Here is a 20,311-nt window from a genome sequence, read left to right on the forward strand (position 1 = left end):
TACTTGAATAGGCATGCTGAATAGCTAAAAAAAAAAACAAATTTAAAACAAATGGAGCCACATAAAGATACGTCTTTTATGCTTTTGAAGAATGAAAGACTGCTTTCTTCTAATTTCAAGGGCTGAAGTAGCCTATCTCATTTTTCTGGGAAACCTTAAAAAACTGAAGCCCTAAAAAGGTACAGGGTATCGGAAATAACAAAATCAAAACAAGATAAACAAAAACCAAATCACAACCTCATTAATGAAGAAAAAAACCTATTTTGTCTTTCAACAAAACAGGTATGCCTCTCTCTGTTAGTATCTACCCTGCCTTGCATCCTCAAGAGGAAGAGCAATGACATACAACACAGCCTCATCTTCTATGTAAAGATGTTAAAATTTCATATGCTTACCTCAGAATAACCTAAAGCCCTAAAAATATGACGTACAGTTCAAATATTTGCAGACTGTGATTCATTATATAGGTATCTGAAAAAAATGCCCTGTCCTATAGTTGCTTATATTTGCTTTGCTAAAGTAGAAGATGGACGTTTCACTACTAAAATGGATCCATGTAGTATTACAAGAAAGTAACTGCCAGAGTTCAAAAACTTCATTTTTTGGAAAAAGCACATCAAAATTTTATTAAAAGCAACACACGCGCTTTCCTCCCACAATGAGGATGAAGGGTTGCATTACCTTCATGCACTGTTATTCCACAGTTGTCACACTGGATTATTTCATCAGCATCTTCACTGTTATCTCCAAGACAAACGCAACAAATCAAAATATGGTCCATTTTCTGGGAACTCCAATTTTGAGACTTCTCAAGGATCAGTGAGTCCTAATATTGAAAAATTAAGACACATGGATTATGCCAGGAACTTCAATTTTATTCACAACAAAGAAAAGATCTGGGTTTTGCTCAATATTTGAACAAGCAGATTTCATAAGACTAAAAGCTTCTTTGTTGTTGGAACATTCAAATGCTTCATTCACAAACATAAGAGCTGGGAGAAACTATAGACAGAATCTAATCTCAGGATACCTACAGATCCAAAGGCCAGAGAAGGGTCTTATTTGCACAAGAGAAACATACACACCTTTAAACCATTTCTGTTCTACTATAAGGAAATAACGCACACACCTAAAAGACTATTGGGGGGGGGGAGAAAAAAAAATACACCAAGGCCAAAGATGACGTTCAAACATTGTTAAAATTTCACCTTCCAAAATGGATCTGCAAAATCTGAAAATAAACAGCTAACAGAAGCCTGCCAAGTTTTCACTTATGTAAAATATGACAAATTATCAGCTTAGTTCTATTCTGTTGTAATGCAAATTTATGTCTCCATGCAAAATCATATGATTTAGTAAAATACAACAACTTATTTTCTTCTGATTACATGCAGCAGCAAGGATTTGCATGACAAGAATAATGCTCTGCTTTGGCAACCTTCAATGTGAACCAGACCACTTAAAAAGAATGTGGCTTTTAACAGGGAATTTCTCTAAGAAAACACAAAAAAGTGTTTCATAAACCAAATAAAGCTGTACATAAATATAATTTTTTTCATAAACACCATTTAGGCTTACTATTATTTCTACTGTGAGATACAGACACTGTCTTTTCTGCAAAATTTTATGGCTTATATATATTATCTTTTATTTTTTTACTAAAAAGCAACCATTAAGCTTGAACTACCTTCATTGGTGATATGAAGGCATGTAGGGAAGTGTGAAATTAGGCACACTAGTTAAAAAAAAAAACAACAAAACACTGAGTGTAAATATAACAAATCATTCCAGAGCAGAAGCTGACAAGTTCAGGCATCATTCAACATATCAGAGATCTGAGAATATGCCAAAACTGGAGTGCTATCCCAAGAGACCAGTGGGGAAAAAAAAAAAAAAAAGAGGAAGGTGGAAGGTGCACTCTCAAACATTATTTTCTCATTCCAACCCCTGTTTATAATATAAAACACAGCACCAGTACTATGCCTGTGCAGCCTATGTAGATAAAAAGTACCATGAATTCTACCTGAGCTAGGTAATCCTCCGCAAGCATTTTAAATCCTCACGCTAATCTATGCAATTATCTCGTGATAACCTCTCAATCTGACATAGTACTTCTCCACACAAAATTTTCAGTGAATCATTAATGAACTCTCTTTGTACTTTAGGTTATCTGGGCAGGTATTTGGAAGGTAAAGGGGGAAATCTTTGCTTTATTTAAAAGCAAGATAAAAGGGCAAAATAACCTAAAGCTGGGTTCAAATGGTTTACTTTGAATAATAGAGGTAGATTTTTATGTTTTTCACCTTGGAAAAGTCAAGCACGTACTTCTAGCTGTTAGGAAAGACTTCTTGATCTCCCATCCATTTTTTCTAAACAATCTAAGGAGACATGACCTATGAAGAAAACAAACCCTAATCTAGAAGTAAAAATTAAAGATTATGCAACCATTCACACAATCATGCTTCCTTAAGGAAGGCAAATCATTGTGAAAAATAGAAGAGTCTCTGCTACAAAGTTCAGGTTTACAGAGCATTTCTTGCAGAATCTTTCTTTTAGGACAAAGCTGCAAAGTATTTTGAGCAAAGCAAGAAACTTGCACATTTTTTCAAAAATACTGTGGCCCATCATTGCTCAAAATACTCACGTTTAGCTTATCATTCATACAGCAGAGAGAAAAACAGCAGTAGGTTCTCCCTAACCTTATCAGATTAATTGTGTAATGGCACAGGCATCTCGCAACTCTACAGAAACCAGTTTTGACTAACAGTACCTTGAACTTAACCTGTTATTTGGCTTCACTAAGAGAAGTTTAGAAGAAATTTGTGATCTCTACTGTTAGAGAAGCCCAAGGTCTGGTAATTTAAAAATAATAATAAATAATAATAGTAGAAGTAGTAATAACAGCAATACCCCAACAACAAACCAAACAACAACAAAAAAAAACCAACAACCTATTAGTTTAGGTTAAATAAACAGAACTGTAAAAACAACACTGAAAAAACACAAGCTGTTTATACAGTGAGAACATATGCAAAAATGTGGGGGAGAGGGAAAACAAGCAATGATGGAAGGACAGCAAATGTAGATCTAATATTAGGAACCCCAGCCATTATGGTTTACCTTACGTGAAGACAGCCAACAGGCCAAATAGAGCAGCAGAATAACTTAATTTTCTACGCAGACACTGAGAGTGATGTGGAACATATGCTGCTCTCACCTGCTTAGACCATGTAAGCACCTGAAAGACCCCATTCCAGAAGCTGACTATACATGTCTAAAGCACGGTAATATTAATGTAGAGATGGTAACTGCTGACAACTCTTGAACAAGTCCTGTTCCCTACCCATGTGAGAGAAATTACTTCAGTTGTATCACTTATGTAATTCCTGTATCAGTGGTGTTAATGAAGAAAGCGAGCATTTCAAGGGATATGCCTATATACTTCCAACTTTAAAGGAATTATAAAAAAAAATAAAAAAAACAGAAAACCCCCACCTCACTAAGAACAGAAGAATCCCATGAAGTGGTAGCAATTATAAAACCAAAGTGTATTTACCTACTAATGATGCCTGACCCTAGAAAAGGAAAGGTAAGTTTGCATTCTGTGCTTGATAAAGTAGAAAAGCACATATTTAACTACAGCACAGGTTAAAACACTGCAGACCTCAAAATACTTCTAAAAAATGTAGAAAAATAAAAATCCCACAGAAATAAAAACCAAACAATCCCTCCTCCCTGCCCCCCAACAGCCACCCCCAAAAAGTAGGCAAATGAAAGGAAGAATGCATACTAAGGACACTACAACATTTTCAGAGTTAATTACCTGAATATTCTTTCATTAATTAATTCTGCATTCAGACATCTGGCTTTCTAAGAAATTAGCTTCTGCAGCATAATGAGATTTTGCTAGATTTGTCTGCTAGACAAGTTTTTTTACCTTTTTATTTTTACTATTTTAGAGTATTGTAGTGGGAGAGTATCTACAGATACTCACCATTGCAAGACTTCTTGTTAAAGACGTATTCATGAGCAGTGCTTCGATAACTTTACTGCATGTAAAGCAGTTACAAAATTATAATTTGAATTTCAAATTTTCAGATTTTATCTTTTGATCAATGTCCTAAACCAAATGCAAGAACGGAGTCTGAGGTCCATGCATATTAAGAAGCTTCACAAGAGATACGCCAGACACAGCTGCAGGTTTCTGAAACAGGCCTAACTTTTCAAGACAATAAAAATTATGGACATATTCAAGAATATATCCATTCCATACCCACATCTCCATTCCGATATGGGAAACAACTCTGAAAGAAAATCGCCTATCTCTGATGTTCTGATCATCACTAGTGGTAGAGCATGTACAGCTGCTGAGCTAAGAGAATACAGGTAACAACACTAGAATTACAGAGTTAGACAATGAAAGAAGATGCCTATACAAAAAGAAAAAAATAATAGAATTATGTTTGTTTTTCTCCAATCACATCTATAACTAGTAATTAAAACAACACAGCTCATTGGCAATCATATATATTGCCAAATATATTGTATAAAATACGTAACATCTGAAACAGAGACAACTGATTCTTTCAAATACTTTGTTTAGTTCTCTGTCATTTTACACACTAAAATTAAGATTAAATGGAACAGCAAAACTTTTAATAGTGTTGTATCACTATCACTTATCAAATGTTATGTTGATATTGCACTTATTTACTGCAAAATTGCATGCAGATTCTGCAGCCACTTTTCTCACTTTTTTCAAAATTTTGTCACTGCAGGGTATGAAGTCAACCATCTTGACAACCCAGTTTCTTAATTTTTCCCCATGCACAACCTTCCAGGCAACTGTACAAATTGTGCATAGGAAAAAAAAAAGTTGCATTATTAAACACTTGTAAAATTTTCAAATTCTACAATCAGAAGATATTTAATACTTCCGAAATGCTTAAGAAATCACCTGTGAGCCCTGTCTGTGGCAGGGGGGTTGGAACTAGATGATCTTAAGGTCCTTTCCAACCCTAACTGTTCTATGATTCTGTAATTCTATGATTATAAGCAAATTTAACATGAATTATCATGATTATTCTATTTGATTTTAAACCCAGTGTGCGTATTTCTTTACTCAGAATTCTTCTATCGGTGAACTTAAGTGTTCAGACTTTGATGTTTGTCACAAAAGAAGGGCTAGGATAAAGAATAACCTGTCATTTAGCTATTTTCTGACTATGTCACAGATGCTTTTAACTTTTAGAGCAACATCTACGCTAAACCAGAACTAGAAGTCCCACTAATACACCCCGATTTACATACTGGACCTTCTATTTCCTTTAGAACTAATCCAACCCCCCCTAAAGCCAAGAGAAGTCACTCTATTGACTTTAGTGGCATTAGATTGGCCAAATGGTCCAAGCAAGGTTATTTAATATGCAGTGCCTACTTAGTATAATTTTGCTGTTTTTCTTATTCCTCTAAACACAATTCCAGCCAATCAGTTTAATTTTTCAAGTTAAGAGAATATCTACTAGGGAGTAGTTTCCATTTGTTAACAGATATATTATAGAAAGTTGGTTGCACTACCTCATTACTCTTGCTTTGTGAAAGAGCCAGGCTATCATTTGTCAATTCCTCATCATCTGCATTATTCCTGTTAAGAACTTTACTCTTCTTCTTCTTGGATCCTCCATCACTAGCCGTGCTGCTATTATCTTCTTCGTTACCTTCCTCATCATTGTCATCCTCATCACTTCCACTTCCATCATCTTCATCATCCTCATTATCTCCATCACTTCCCTCTTTTCGCAGTGCATTTTTTCCTTTTTTTTTCTCAGCAGTAGGCCGCCAGTCATTGTCATCTTCACTATCATAGTCATCCATATCATTTAGTTCTTCCATTGATACAAAATCCAGCAAAGGTCTGTTCCTGCGCAAATTCCATTTTTTTGGTTCATTTGTTTGCTCGTCAGCTACAGCATCAGGTTCAGCTGCTTTCTCCTTCTCTTTCTTCTTTTTCGGCTTCTCTTCTTCATCTTCTTGCTCTTTCTTTTCAGTTTTAATTACCTCTTTGTCTGTTGTTGGCACCTCCTCTTCAGTAGAGCTTTTTGGCTGTTGCTCTTCTACTTTCTCTTCTGCCGGTTCCTCCTCCAAGATATTTTCTTCTGATTCAGTACAGGAACCTTCACCACTGTCCTTTGATGCATCTTCACTCCCATGACCACTTCCTTCAGAATCTGTTGAGCATATGAAAATTTAAAAAAAGTGCCGACACAAATGTACCCCCAAAAATAAAATCTGTTGAAGTAAGTTGTTAAACAAAAGAATGATGCATGTTCCTCCCTCATAAGGTATTCCACCTATTTTTTCAGCTGGTGTCCAGCTATTTCGAGTGGTATGTTGAGAACCTGTTAAACGTGAGTACATTTTAAGATGTCAAAAGAAAAGATGGCAGTATTTATTAAATGAACGGTAAATGTTCCTTTGAACTGCAGCTCATATTAACAACAACCAGTGGCACAGAATAAATTCCATGTGAAGGCACATCTTAAAAAAAGAGCATCCCAGTTTGTAAATTTCTGCAGGTGATTTCTAAATCTTCGAAATAAAAGTTATTCAATAAAGAAGTTTGAAGTTACAAAATGAGGAGTTTACATTACAAGTACTAACAAAAGTATGGATAATTCCACACCTTCATATTTATTACACATTTGTTTTCCTGGGTTTGGGGGCTCTTCTAATTTCCTATGTTATTTCATTTACTAATCCCACATAAATTATGGTCCAGTCTTGCAGCTGCACATCAATGCAAAAATCCTAACCTTATACCACCTGTATGATATTGTCCTGTATGTAGCCACTATTTCTATTAATTAATAGAAAGCCAGTCTGTGCAATGAATAGACAGGTCAGTCTGTAAAACAGAAGAGAACAAAAGAAATTTTTTTTGTATATGTTTCTTTTTGTTATCTGTACTATGAGGTACACTTGTACCTCATAGTACAGATCACAAAATAAGGCATCTGTACTATAAAGTACATGCAAAAAATATTTCAATATGTGACAAGTGAACTTGATAAAATTGATAAACACCATTCACCTTGGCTATCTCTTATCTAATATTCACCTACTACCTTTCATTTACAGTATTAAGGATGAAAAACTCAGAAAATATTTTTTTAAATTAACAACAAAAATATAAAGCCAACACAGAGATCAATTAGGCAGTGGCTACAGTTTTCAGCTTGTTCAGAGCCATCACCAAGCTCCTGATGCAAAGAAACATGTTGATGCTTGCAAGTTAAAAATAAAAAAATAAAAAAATTCCTTAATCACTTTAGCTACCACACAAAAAACACCACTTAATACCACCTTACACAGAGAATTTCTGAGCACATCCACCTCTGCCTAAAGACAAATACACAAACAGTGGGATCAGTGTGCTACACACGTCACATGGCGTTTATTTCCACCCCACAGATCACTGTCTATGACTAGACAGTAATTCGGTTGATAGTTCCATGTAATGGTTACTTTTGTCTTTTTCTGCATAAATCTGTATATGGAAGTATTTGATGAGCAGATTTTATAATTTTTAACACAAAAAAAAGGCATACGTGCTGCTACTACTGATTGGGACATTAATGTTATCAGTCCCCTTACAACCTAATAGAAAGTAAAAGTTTTTCACAAACGTTCTAACATTTAGAGAGCCAGAAAAAAATGAGAATATAGTAACACAAGTTATGGTACAGTCTTTAGAGAAAAAGAGTAATTAACTCAATCATGCATACTAGCCTTAATGTTAGTAACATAAGTACAACGTAATTAACTGAAATTTTGAAATAGTAGAACACTCCTCAAGTATACCCAAGAAAAAGAGACAGTATTAACTAATACGCAATCCACTTCTAAACATGCTTCCCCTTCATTTTTAGGGAGAATCTCGGCCTGGGAATAGCTTAGCCTTTAACATCACTCTAAATTACCAACAGTGATCCTTGTACATCAACACTACAGAACTAACAGTATTATCTAGCTGCTTTATGCCATGCCAACAATAAAAAACAGAGAACAAATAAACATTAGCTACATTCACTTCTCTCCTTCAAATTCTCTTTGCCTTCTCCCTGCACATTATGCTTTGTACTCTTTCTGCATCCATGTACACACCAGAGATACCTACAATAAGGGATATTCCTCTTCTGTCTGAATGTATTCACTGTGATAGCTGCTTTTCTAGAAAGAGCTATTCTGTGATAACAGCTATTTTTGCAGGTGTTCTTCTGTCAGATGCACTTTCAGTTAGGAAGAGGCTGTAGTATACAATTTTCTCCTTGAAAGAAATTCTTGAAAGAATGGCTCTTTCAAATTGGCAACCATATGATGTTATTCCCTATGGGAGAGAACTCAAGCTACCCTCAGTGAAAGACTGGGCCAGATACACCATCAAATAGCAAAGAATATACAGTCCCACTGAGAACAAATATGAGAGATAACAGTTGTGAGAAAGGCACCATTTATTCCTATACACCTTTAGCTGTTCAGAGTACAACAGCAGGTGGCAGTCAAACCCAAAGAGGAGAATTCAAAGAGAAATTCTCCAGGACAGAACATTATACTCTAGAATTAACATATGAAAAAGTGTAATAAAGTGACTGCTAATCAACTATGAAGTCCTGTATAATATGCATAAGACTTCAGGGGAAAGCTACTGAAATCACTACAACAGTTAAAAAAAAATCCTCCCAGGGTTTTGCAGGACCGTTTTACAAGCAACTTAACACATGGTACCAAATGTATACAGACAGTAAATGCTGCAGGATGTAAGTACATGGCCGCCCACTCACAGCAGACAGGCTGATTCTTCACTGCAGTATTTTGCTTAACAAGCAGCCTAAATGCTTGCTTTTAAGTGAAGTCTGAAGGATATACTAGATAAAGGAAATCACAGACTTGATTTTGGGCTTGCCTCTTCCACTAACAAAGCCTAACCAACTCCAGACAGCAGGAATGAAGCATCTAAAATAATTTTGGATTATTTTTTTTCTCCCACTGAGTCCTGTCTGGTTCAGTTTTACCCAGGTGCTCAAAGCTACATACAGAGACTATAATCCAGGATCCTGGGATGCTGAAAAGGGGTGAAAAGCCCGAAAGCTGAGCATGAGATATAGAAAACAACTACCATGTCGCAAGTTACTCCTATTATAGGCCAGTAATAGTCTACAGGCATCATGTGAGAAGTCATCCAGACCAGCGTGCCTCACAATAACCTCTTTTTAGGGTGGTAACAAAAAACAGGCTACAGGTGAGGTCAGTTCTTTTGGAGGTTAAAGCTATTCAATCACCATCATCCTGTCCAGTAGTTCCTTAGCCTTTTTCTCCCAGTCACAAGGCAGACAACAAATCTGACATGATGACATGAAATTACCTGGGCATCTCTGCTGAAACGCCATGTGAGACACCATGTAACAAGCCCTCACAAGGGTGTGCCTGCTTTCTGGCAGACAGGCAAAGAGGAAAGCCCTGCAAAAAAGTGTCTGTCAACAACTTCTGCCCATAAACTTCCTTACAAGAACAGCTCCAGTCACAAAAAACTCCTTTGCAAATGTGCTATACCAAACATATCTAAAAGCATCTGTATTTCCTACACATCTGATCTAGAAATTGCAAACAATTTTAAAGACTCCAAAATACTTTAAGGAAATGCTTAAGATAACGATAAAATTATGGTATTAACAACTAGATGTAAAAATATGGCAGGAAAAACTAGACCGTACATGGAAAACATGAACTTTTAAATTGCCAAAGGCAGAGTTATGCAACTGGAAAATTCTCATCACATCTGTCTACGAGACTAAAGCCACAGAGGTCCATTATGCAAAGACTAATATAACTATACCAAAAGCAAGAACTGAAAAAGCTTAATATTTCTCTTGCAACTTCAAAAAAAAGAGAATCTAACATCAGTTAGATATATGCCACTGGGTCTCTATGTTATTTTGCTGAGTATGATAATTAAACATTGGGAGACTACTGGCAATTCAACACTGATAATGCTGGCAGTTAAAAAAACAGAACCAGCCAAAGTAATACGATAAAATAGTAATATGATACAAAACAAAATCAACATAGATTAAGGTGTTACTGGTCTAAGGAGAGAGATGCACTTCTCAATGTTTTGGAAAAAAGCATCTAATATGTATTAACTGCAGATTTAAAATGGGCAGAGTAAGAAACTGATAACTGATCCATGATTACACATAGTTCAGAAGACAAGTATTTTAATGCAAAAAAAGGATAGAAGAGGAACATAAATGAGAGTTGCTTAGTAAGCAGTTTCCTCACTTCTACACTAGCAATAATTCCACCGCATTTTAGTAGATCTCTATTCAAGTCATAGAAGTACTCAAAACTAAAGGTTGCCAAGTTTGATCTGAGTCATTGGGAACAGCCTTATTTATAATGCCATAACACAGATGGAATTTGTTACCCTACCTCCTGAATTTGCTTGACATTTCCCTGGTTTTAATGTATCAAACTTTATTTGTTTGGCCTGAAGTACTGTGTGCCCCACGACCTCCCTCAGTAAAGCTGCAGTCCTAAATAACCCATAAAATTGGATTCCAACATAAGCTACTGAATATTCAGAATACTATTTTTCCAAGAAACACCGGGGAATTTCACATCTTCTGCAAGGGAAGTGGCATGTGGGAGACAGTTGAATATGTGTCTAGGACATGCTAAGGCTAAGTCTCTGAAGCACATTTGCTCAAGGAACACTTGAAACATCTCATCCTTGCTGGCATATCTAGACTCTGAGGTGGCCAGGCTGCAAACCAACCATCTCACCAAGCTGGAGTAAATAAAGCACAGAAGAATCTTCTCCATGTGGCAGGAAATACACAGAAGATAGATACAGGCACAGGAGAGAGGAGATGCAAGAGAAAGGAAAGTAGGTGTAGTAAAGTAAGGACCATGCAAATCCTGTTCAAGACTGACTGAACAAGCAGAATGACACTGAATGAATGAGAAAGCGTTCCATAGGGGACAGACAGACTGGAAGACAAGGCACAAAGTCAAAGTAAGGTGAAAACAAGGAAAACAAATGTCATCCCATCACTAAATCCACCCCGCCCAGATACTGGAATTAAAGCCTAGGCTTCTGCTATATTACTCCTCTGCTCTCAGTAAACACACAGAAAAATGGGATATCTTAAGTGTTTCCAAAGAGAATGCAAGTTCAAAATGCTTGCCAGTCACTTCAAAGTGTTACTTCAAGTGGCAGACATTTGTACAGACAAAAGATCTCACCTGGGATAAAGATAAACCAACAAAACCTAATGCCAGTATTTTCCACTTTCTCAGTAGGAAAATGCCCTCGGGAACTCCACTCTGAGGGACCACACATTCCAGTTGCAAATCCAAGCCTTGAAATGATTGCATTAATTGTGCAATTAAGTGATAATTTACTAATCATTAGCTAGTCAATATTTTTGCTTACCTTCACTGTCTGCTGAAGCACCCTACAACTTTGCTGTTACTTATCATTTATGTTTATTCTAAAAAACAAATGTATTAGTTTCTTCATCAATATTTCAGTACTGTTTACCACTACAACTACTTTGGTGCTTCACAAACATTTCTGTGTGTTCCAATATCCTGTACAGGAAAGCAAAAGTGAATTCTCCATCGCATTAAGAGGAAACGAATTACAGAAAGATAAATATATTTGCAACTTTTTATTTCTAGATCGAGTCACAAGTTTTTCAGAATACCTAATACATGCATTTATATAGATCATTTTAAACAGAGCTCCTACTGACCTCAACTGCAATCATAATACATAATATTATGCAAACCAGACTCCATACATTCAACACAAAAAAAAACAAACATTTGTCTCTAAAAACTTTGGAGTCTGTAAGACTTATAGCAAAAGTAGTAAAGAATCGAGTTCTTCAAGGAAGCATTCAGCTATGCTCTTCTTCCCTACACTCAGAGAAAGAGCCTTAAATTCACATATCATCCTTGTTCAGGGACCACACTACATTTCTCTGCATTATTTAGATTTCAGTATATGAGCTGCCAAAACTGACCGACTTCAAGATGACAGAGAAGAAAAGCAGTAAATCCTTGCTTTGGAATCCTGCTGGGAATCACTCTGCAACTATACACTGATTTCTGACAACAGTATATCTCCAGCTGCTCTTACTAGAGAAAAATAAAAAAAAAAAAACAAAAAAAACAACCCAAGAAAAAAGTATTTTCTAATTAACTTAAAAGCAAAACTTAAAATAACTGATCCATCCTGTGAAACGTATTATTAAAAAGCTTCAATTGAGTACATTACAGAACCATAATTTCAGGTGATATATTTGTATGCTCTGACTCCAAAGGGACAGTTTTTTATTGATTCCACATTAAGATTATATATGACATTCTTACTTAAGGAGCAAATTTTTCAAGATGTTTATAAAAAACAGAAAAATACAGTACTCTCTATTATGTAGAAACAGAGAAGCCATTAAAAAACTTCATTCAATATTAACATGATGAAAAGCCCACAGGCCTGAAAACTATTTATATTAAGTAAATTTACAAGAATATAACAGTTTTAAAAATCAGTTTCCCTAAAGAGATGTCAGAATGATGAGATCTTTTAAGTGAAAAATGCAGTAATTTCTTGTTGGTGTGACCCAGATCCGAAAGAAAAGAGATTAACCACACTGTAGGCAAAGACCATAACTCCCATGGACTTTTTTTTGTTGGAAATGGAGGTTAGGTGACTGGAAATCTTTTCTGTAATGAAAAAAATTTCCCATAGCATTAGGACTCCGAATACAGAAATTCAGAATCCTTCCTACAGGTACTTAATACCAACTTCTCAAATACCTAATATCAACTTCCCAAATCCTCACTGCATCTCATATTCCCAGAAATCTGACAGAACAACGAATGTGTGTAAAAGATGAAATGTTCAGGGCTCAGTCTTCTTAAACTTGCATAGTATCATCTACTAGCACACATCACTCAACATCCTAAAGCTCATACATACAGATGGAACATCACCAACAGGGAGTAAACAACTTCAGAATTCTTTTAACTCAGCATCTAGATAGTACTTTAACTTTTAACTTTCAGATTTGTTTTTCTAAACACCTATCTGTGCCTTTGTGAATCACACATACATTACAGACCTGTGGAATTACCATACTTATAGGGTTTTTCTGAGTGCATGAATAGAATTTGTGGTCATTTTCATGTAGAAAGATTGTTCCTTCCTTCTCTCACATTTATTTCCCTTTGTAAGCAAACTACACAAAGAAATCCTGAATTCAAACAAATACTAAATACAGATTTGCAATAGGCTGCACATGGAGAGACCTCTATGGTCATTGAAAGAGGAAAAAGAGCAACAGCCCTGACTGTACTGGAGTAATACACATTATACGTTAAAGGCTGAAACCACAGTGGAAAAAGGAAAACCTGTTTTCTATTAGGAACAATTCAGAATTTGTTTAATAGGGTTGCTTTCATGTGTAAACAGATTCTTTGTATATACACATAACTTCAAAATTATCGATTTTATTTATATGTGTGTGTAAAAGTCCTTTTATTTCAGAACTTCTTCCATCCAAACTTAAATGGACGAGGTACAACCATATTTAAGGCTATGTAATACCATCTTCGTTTTAAATCAGCGCAGATGTTCTGTTTCATTTACCTTGTACTGCACACAATAATTTTTTTTTATTGTTTAAAAACTGAGGAGGTTTTATGTTTAACAACTCTCCATTCCCCAACTTCCCCAAAACATTACAACTTTCTCCCTTCTCATTGAAAAATCACAGAATAAAGTGTAAACCATCAAACTCTGCTGCTGTTTCAAAGTGATTTCACCTGATTTTACATTTTATTAAACAGAACATTAATTTTTACTACAAGTGTTAGATACAAGTTCTGACATGTTAAAACAATGCTATATGAGATATATGAACACAAAACAGTGATTCAAAAAACATTTTCTAAGTAGAACTTGGGGTCTTCTGATATAATTTCAATTCAGTGCTGTTTTTTTAAGGGAAAATGAAATTAACCAGGCCAGATACTGATCAACACCATGTGTACATATGATATCCTAAAAGTCAAAAAGGGTATCAGTTACAAATGAACCCTCTGCATTTTGACATAGTTGAATAAAGAAGGTTTATTCATTAATTTTAATTAATGACTGTCTTTTAATCAAATAATATATTGCTCCAAGATATGTGTCCATCTGCCATTTCCAATTCTCCTTTTTCTTAAAATCCTGCCTACATTACTGTTCCAGAATGGAGAAATTTTAGGGGGGACTGATTTCCTTTTATGGCAAACTGTCTTTGCAAAACGCAGCACCCTTAAATCAAAAGGCTCAAAAATCCCCAAAACAAGACTTAAAAAGTAAATTAACAAGCCCTCCAAAACTCTTAGCATGAATTTGATGACACCAGTTTTACCCTTTTAAGTCACTGCAGCCTGCTTCTACCAGATCAAGGAAGGGAAATATGTCTAAGCTTGGGGGAAGGAAAAATGCAGAATTATTAAGCTTCTTTAAGTTCATTAATAAGGAGATTACTAGATGTTAAAAAATAAGCCTTTAAATGGAGATAGGGAACATTTTTGCACAATACATTTGCATGAAAACACAGCTTAGTGTCCCCAATGCAGAAAAAATAAAGCAAAGTTCTGTGGCAAGCTGTCATAATGCTTGTTTTACACACCCTATATCTCTTTGCTTAATTCCCTGAGCATATGCCACAGAACTTCCAATGTGCAGTTTATTTACAAACATTGTCCTGCCCCTTCTTTCCCTTCCCTCCAATATATTGGATTTATCCATTTTATTTTGTTATCTTGTTTACTTTCAGTTTCTGACAATGTTCAATGCAGATATAGGCACATGCACGCATAGAAAAGACTGCAGAACAAAACCACTCTGAGGCAAGGACTTCCTTTAAGTATGAAATGCACAAATCTTTCTGCACAGCCATCTGAATGGGCACTTTGTCTATCAAAAAAACAACAAAACCCTTAACAGATTATCTTTCTGCTCAAGAGTTTCACTCACCAAGTGGAATTAACCTTGAGAAAGAGGCAAGTTCTTAAGTCGACAACAAACCATTATCCAGACAAAACAAAACAGCTATAGAATATTCTTATTTCAATACTAAACGCAGTGAGCATTTCAAAAGTTCTCTCTACATTGTAAAAATAAAAAGCAGTAGATATAGCTAAAGCAGTCAGCACAGTAGCTAACAGAATGCTCCTGCAAAAACTTCTTTGATAATCATGAGGTCTGTTGAGAAAAAAATAATTACAATTGAAGTATTGTATGGATTTATTGTTTCATCAGTTCTTATCCACAGCCCAAGAATTTCCAGTTATCCAATCAAGTCACTGAACTTCTAAGTGGCTCCAAGTCCCAACAGTTCACTAATAACATTCTGTCTCAAACATGATATTAAATGACCAACAATGAAACAAAAATGAGGTAATTCTGCAAGGAGGAGACGAGGAAGCCGATTTACCTGAAGCATCTCCAACTTTAAAATCACTGTCATCAGAGCTATCATAATCTAACGCTTCCAGCAGCGAAGCTGCCAAAGGCTTCACTTGCCTCCTCTTCGAACTGCGGTCCACTGCAGGAAAAAAAACACAGTACTGTTACTAGGTGGCATTACAAAAACATCATACAAGCGGCTAAACGTATGCAAATGAAAGGCAAGGCAGAATGGCAGTCACAGGCAGGGGCACTGCCCGGCACGCTGCCGGCAGGTGCGGGGTGCAGGGGACATCCATCCCCACAGGTGAGGGCGGGCAGCGACACGTTTGCACACAGCACCCAGCCACAGCCGCTGCGCTCCCCGCAGACACCGGGAAACCACACGGCACCTCACCGGCTGCAGCCCCGGTCATCGGCAGGAATCCTGGGGGGAACTACATGGACGCTGGGGTCGCCGGAGCCACCAGCACCTCCGGACGTGGCGCCTTGGCGTGATCCATCAGCGCCGGCAAGGAGAGGCACGGGGAAACGACAGCCAAGGCCGCCTAAGGGACGACGATGAGCCCGCCCGCCCGCCCGTCCACCCGGGGCAAGGGCGCCCGCCAGGAACCCCGCATCCCCGCAGGGCAGGGGCGGGAAGAGCCGCTGCGGATCACTTACTAAAGCCTGCGCAGGGGAGCGGCGGAAGGGTAGGGGCCCTCGGGTGCACAGCCACCAAGCCCAGGCCCCTTCCCCAGACAATGGGCAGAGCGGCGACCCGGATGCAGACCCGCGCCCGCCTGTTCGCGGCGGCCGGTTCGGCTGGCGCGCCTGCGCGCCTGACCGCCACCGGCCCCTCGGCGCATGCGCGGCTTGAGCGCGCCTGCGCAGTGTGAGGTGAAGCCGAGGAGGGGGGCAGTGCCAGTCCTCCGCCCGGCCGGCCCCGGTGAGGGCGCTGAGCGTCCCGGTGGAGCAGCGGCGTTTTTCGGGGAGGGGGGCGCGGACAGTGCTGGCAAGAGCCTGCCACGGAGGGTCAGTGCGGACCCGTTCACTCTGAGGGTGGTGCGGTGCGTGTTCAGGATCTCTTTTATCCCAAAACAGCCTGGCACTTGCGCCGTTGTCCTGTGGGGAAACGAAGCATTTCAGAACTGCTTTTAGTTAATGCCTATCTCGAGAGCCGAGTTCCTTGAGACTTCGTTGCACTGTCAGCTTCATTCTTCACTCTGCAAAAGTAGCAAACCAGGAATTTTTGTTTGACTATATCACACGAGCACAGAAGCTAAACTCAAAACCTAATGGTGAGGGATGAACGGTGAAGGAGTGCGATGCAGGGTCATTGCTTTTTGCAAGAGTCCCTAAACCGTCTCCGTCGACAGAGCTACCCCAGCGCCTGTGCTTGCACGGTGTTGCCAGTCCGACACTTAAAATGAGCCAGCTGCCCAAAACCCTCATGAGGTGTTTAAAAAAAATTTGAGGGAGTAATCTGGAGGGGTTTTTTTTGGCTTTTTCCTCAAAGGTATTTGTTTGGTTTTTTGAATTAGAAGAATGGGGGCATATTAAAGAATTGATGCTCTAACATACTGGTATGACTTCAACAGCTCAAGGATCAAGAGTACTGCTAAACATGAAAGCTAGCAACAAAATTATAGAGCATTTTTGGAAGGTGTGTGATGGTTAAATGCAAGTGGGGTCAGACTAGTTCTATGATGCAACATGGAGGGAATGTAAAGTTTGGCAAGTATACAATTCGTGACAAGAGCCTGTGCTACGTTTAGCACAGCTCTGCATGCTTGTCCTGGGTTCAACAGTGTCACCCATGTAAGTCTTGCCAGAGCCAAAACTTGTCTTGGTATTGCAAAGACAGGTAGTGTATTATGGGGGCACTAGTCTTCTTTTTTTAAATAGGGCATAGAGATGGCTGGTTTGTGTGTGATGTAATTACACATCTGAAACACGATAATGTTTTTCTGTGATTCAGATTTTGAGTATTTTGGAAGGGCAGAAAATTCCAAAGAAAAATTTGAATTCTATGTTCATTCTGTGCTTGAATTTCCTAGGTTCTTGGGTGGGGTTTTTTTAGCACATTATCACACGCACAGTTGGTATGTTCACCCTAGCACCTCCTGTTTCCTCCTCCAATTCTTTGGCTACATAGCTATCAGCCCCTGCAATCTAGTCTTTCCTTCAAAATTCTGATCAGCTTCCCTGTTCCAAGTGTATGTCTTAGCACTTCACTCCTTAAGGTGTTTTTTTTTTCCTCTTTAACTGGCATTCCCATCCTCCTTTCTCTTCACATACAATTTCAGTCTTAATAGTACAAGTAGCAGGGTTCAGATCCCTTCGTTTAGACTCTGCAGATGCATGCTGACATGTGAGCAAGAAATTCTGCAGAACCCCCTGCCTGCCAATGGACAAGACCCTGATCTTGTTCCATACATGATGATTGACAGGACAACTCAAATCACTTGTAAGGGAAACAAAAAGTAAACAGAACTGCTGCCAAATTTGGCTTTATGTAGAAGAGCACTCTGAGGGACACAGCTTCAAAGAATGAACATTTTCAGTGTGTAACACACAAGGGGAGCACCCTGTAGAGCATTGGAGGAACTTATGATTCCTTTAAACATGAAAGTCAAAGCAGATGTACAGACTGCCTGGCTTTCAGTTCAGACCTCTGGGGCAGCCTGCAATGCTAGGATTATTCCAGTTTCTACCTACACAGTTCTGGCAAGAACAAGTGATGAAGCAGAAGTTAATTAATGGCTGCCTGCCCCTGCTCCTCATCAGAACCTCACATTGCCCAGCCGCTCCTTCCTCTTTCTCTCTTTGTACTCTGTCCCATACTTGAGCACTCTCAGCCCATCTCTCTTACGCTTTTTTGTTCCAAATCCTTCTCTTTATTCTTCCACTCCTTTTTTCCCCTCTCCAAAGGAACAGTCGCACTTACTTTTATTTCTGAAAATAGCATGCACATGTTCTTTGTTATCTTCTATAGTCAGCTTGCATACTTTGCCCTCATTCCTCATTGGAAAAAAAAAAACCCACATCAATAAAATGAAAACTGTAAAGTACCTAAAAATTTATTCATTTTTTCCCTAAAGTACTGGGCACTGCAAACATAGGACTTACTTACCAACAAATCCTCCAAATCTAGTAATTAGAAGTAAATAAAACATACAGCATAGAAATTCAGTAGGACTACCAGTTTATCTTTTGATCATCATTCTTTGGAAGTTTCTGGCTATTAAAATGCCTGTTAAAAGGTAAGTCCTCCTTAGTAGATGCTAACCTCCTTACTAGAGTCAGACTATTTCAAATAAGGAGAAAAGAAGGGAGAATTTATGCTCCAAATGAAAGAAGTCTTCAGAGAGAATTTCTGATCCTCTTATTTCTGCAAGGACTTTGCCAATCGCAGCAGATAATCAAGGATGTTAAAATGTTCAGTTGCTTTTTTGGTTGAAGAATTGAGGTATTACTGGCACACTGCTGGGAGCTGGGCACTGTAATGACATTGCAATATCCATTAAATAGATCGTGTTGTCAGTTTAGCACCTTTAAGTACTACCCTCATACACATACAAAAAAAAAAAAATCTTAAAAGGTCATTTTTAAAGCAAAATTATGAAGAGCTGAACTAGTACATCTAGTATGAAAATGTCATGGCATCTCCATCACTAACATAATACCTAAAGAAATGCCTAGAAATATTTCAGTATATCAGGTCACGTCAAGCACATCAGATCTTTCAATTATCTCAGCATTCCAGTGGTTTTCTTCAGATTGGGCCTTTAGTGCACAGCCTGTTACAAGAGTAGGTGTCTGAATCTCCATTTCAGTGCTGCTCTTCAACTGCTGGAGAAAGAGAGAAAATAGTATCTTTTGACTGTACTTTTGCCCTACAAAAAAAGGATCTTTGTTGTGGTCCTGTAGAGACCATTTTAGGAGTTACACAATAGCAAGTCAGCAGAGAATACAGTCACACATAAATTACCTTAAAATATCATTCCTAGCTTAATGAAAGTGTTGAGTTTTCAAATAAATAAATACAATAATACAGCATTTTCTTGCCAAGGGAATAAACTCAAGTGTGTGTATGTTTTTAACTCATCTATCAACTGTGAATGGAGAAAGAATAGTATGAAATCTTGTACCTTTTTTTTTCCCCTTCTGTCAGTGAGCAGACAGTTAAAGCCATGACCTGCCTGTCTGAATCCAAACAGCAAACTCTTTTTTCGTCCATCAAAACATCACCATCTGTAGTGGGAAGACTTACCTCTTCAAATACCTTTCAAAAAAAAATTGTTCCAGCTTTCACTCTTTTAACTGTGCCGTTACAGCAAACTCGCTTGGTGATCTCTGTTTTTTGTTTAGTATTATGTGTTAAAATATAAAATGACTGAATCAGATGTCCTCACTCTTTTAAATTACAAAGGAAGGAAATTCAGTGTCAGTAGCCTCTGAACAATAAGGGTTTGCAATAATAAACTGCAGACTGCTACAAGGTCTACTGCAGTCAAATGCTGCCATGGAATAGTCGCATCAGATATGAAGATATTTCTTGCACTCCTTCTGCCATGCCATGCTCAGCCTCAGCCCATGGGCTTGTTTTTTTTTTATTATGTGGTACACATGTTGTAAAAAAGTCCAGGAAAAGTAAAAACCAACAGTATATGTCTTCAGTAGAAGTGCTTCCTGAATTAAAGATGTATATCGCTATTAAGATTGCATAGGTTAAGAAATACGAGAATTAGGGCTACCTATATCTTCAGTGCTGTGTGAACTGTGATGCTCTTTTTA

At 37.8% G+C, this 20,311-nt stretch overlaps 1 protein-coding gene across 2 annotated transcripts in view; it reads right to left on the reverse strand.

Moving 5' to 3' along the window:
• PHF14 (PHD finger protein 14) overlaps positions 1–16,409 on the reverse strand; it is a 161,945-nt gene extending 145,536 nt beyond the window's left edge. The window contains exons 1-4 of one of the 2 annotated variants that reach the window (XM_062605005.1): positions 16,196–16,409; positions 15,561–15,671; positions 5,578–6,227; positions 682–826 (exon numbers count right to left, since the gene is read on the reverse strand). In XM_062605005.1, coding sequence (XP_062460989.1) covers positions 682–826; positions 5,578–6,227; positions 15,561–15,671; position 16,196 — 907 coding nt within the window. In that variant the 5' untranslated portion in view covers positions 16,197–16,409. Of the gene's footprint in view, positions 1–681; positions 827–5,577; positions 6,228–15,560; positions 15,672–15,929; positions 16,090–16,195 lie in introns of those variants that run through there. The other variant, XM_062605003.1, reaches the window with a different exon arrangement.
• Between the last annotated feature and the right edge of the window lie 3,902 nt (positions 16,410–20,311).

Source organism: Pezoporus occidentalis, unplaced genomic scaffold, assembly GCF_034315485.1.
Source record: "Pezoporus occidentalis ecotype Australia unplaced genomic scaffold, CSIRO_AGI_Poc_V1 ctg9, whole genome shotgun sequence".
NCBI classification, from domain to species: Eukaryota; Metazoa; Chordata; class Aves; order Psittaciformes; family Psittacidae; genus Pezoporus; species Pezoporus occidentalis.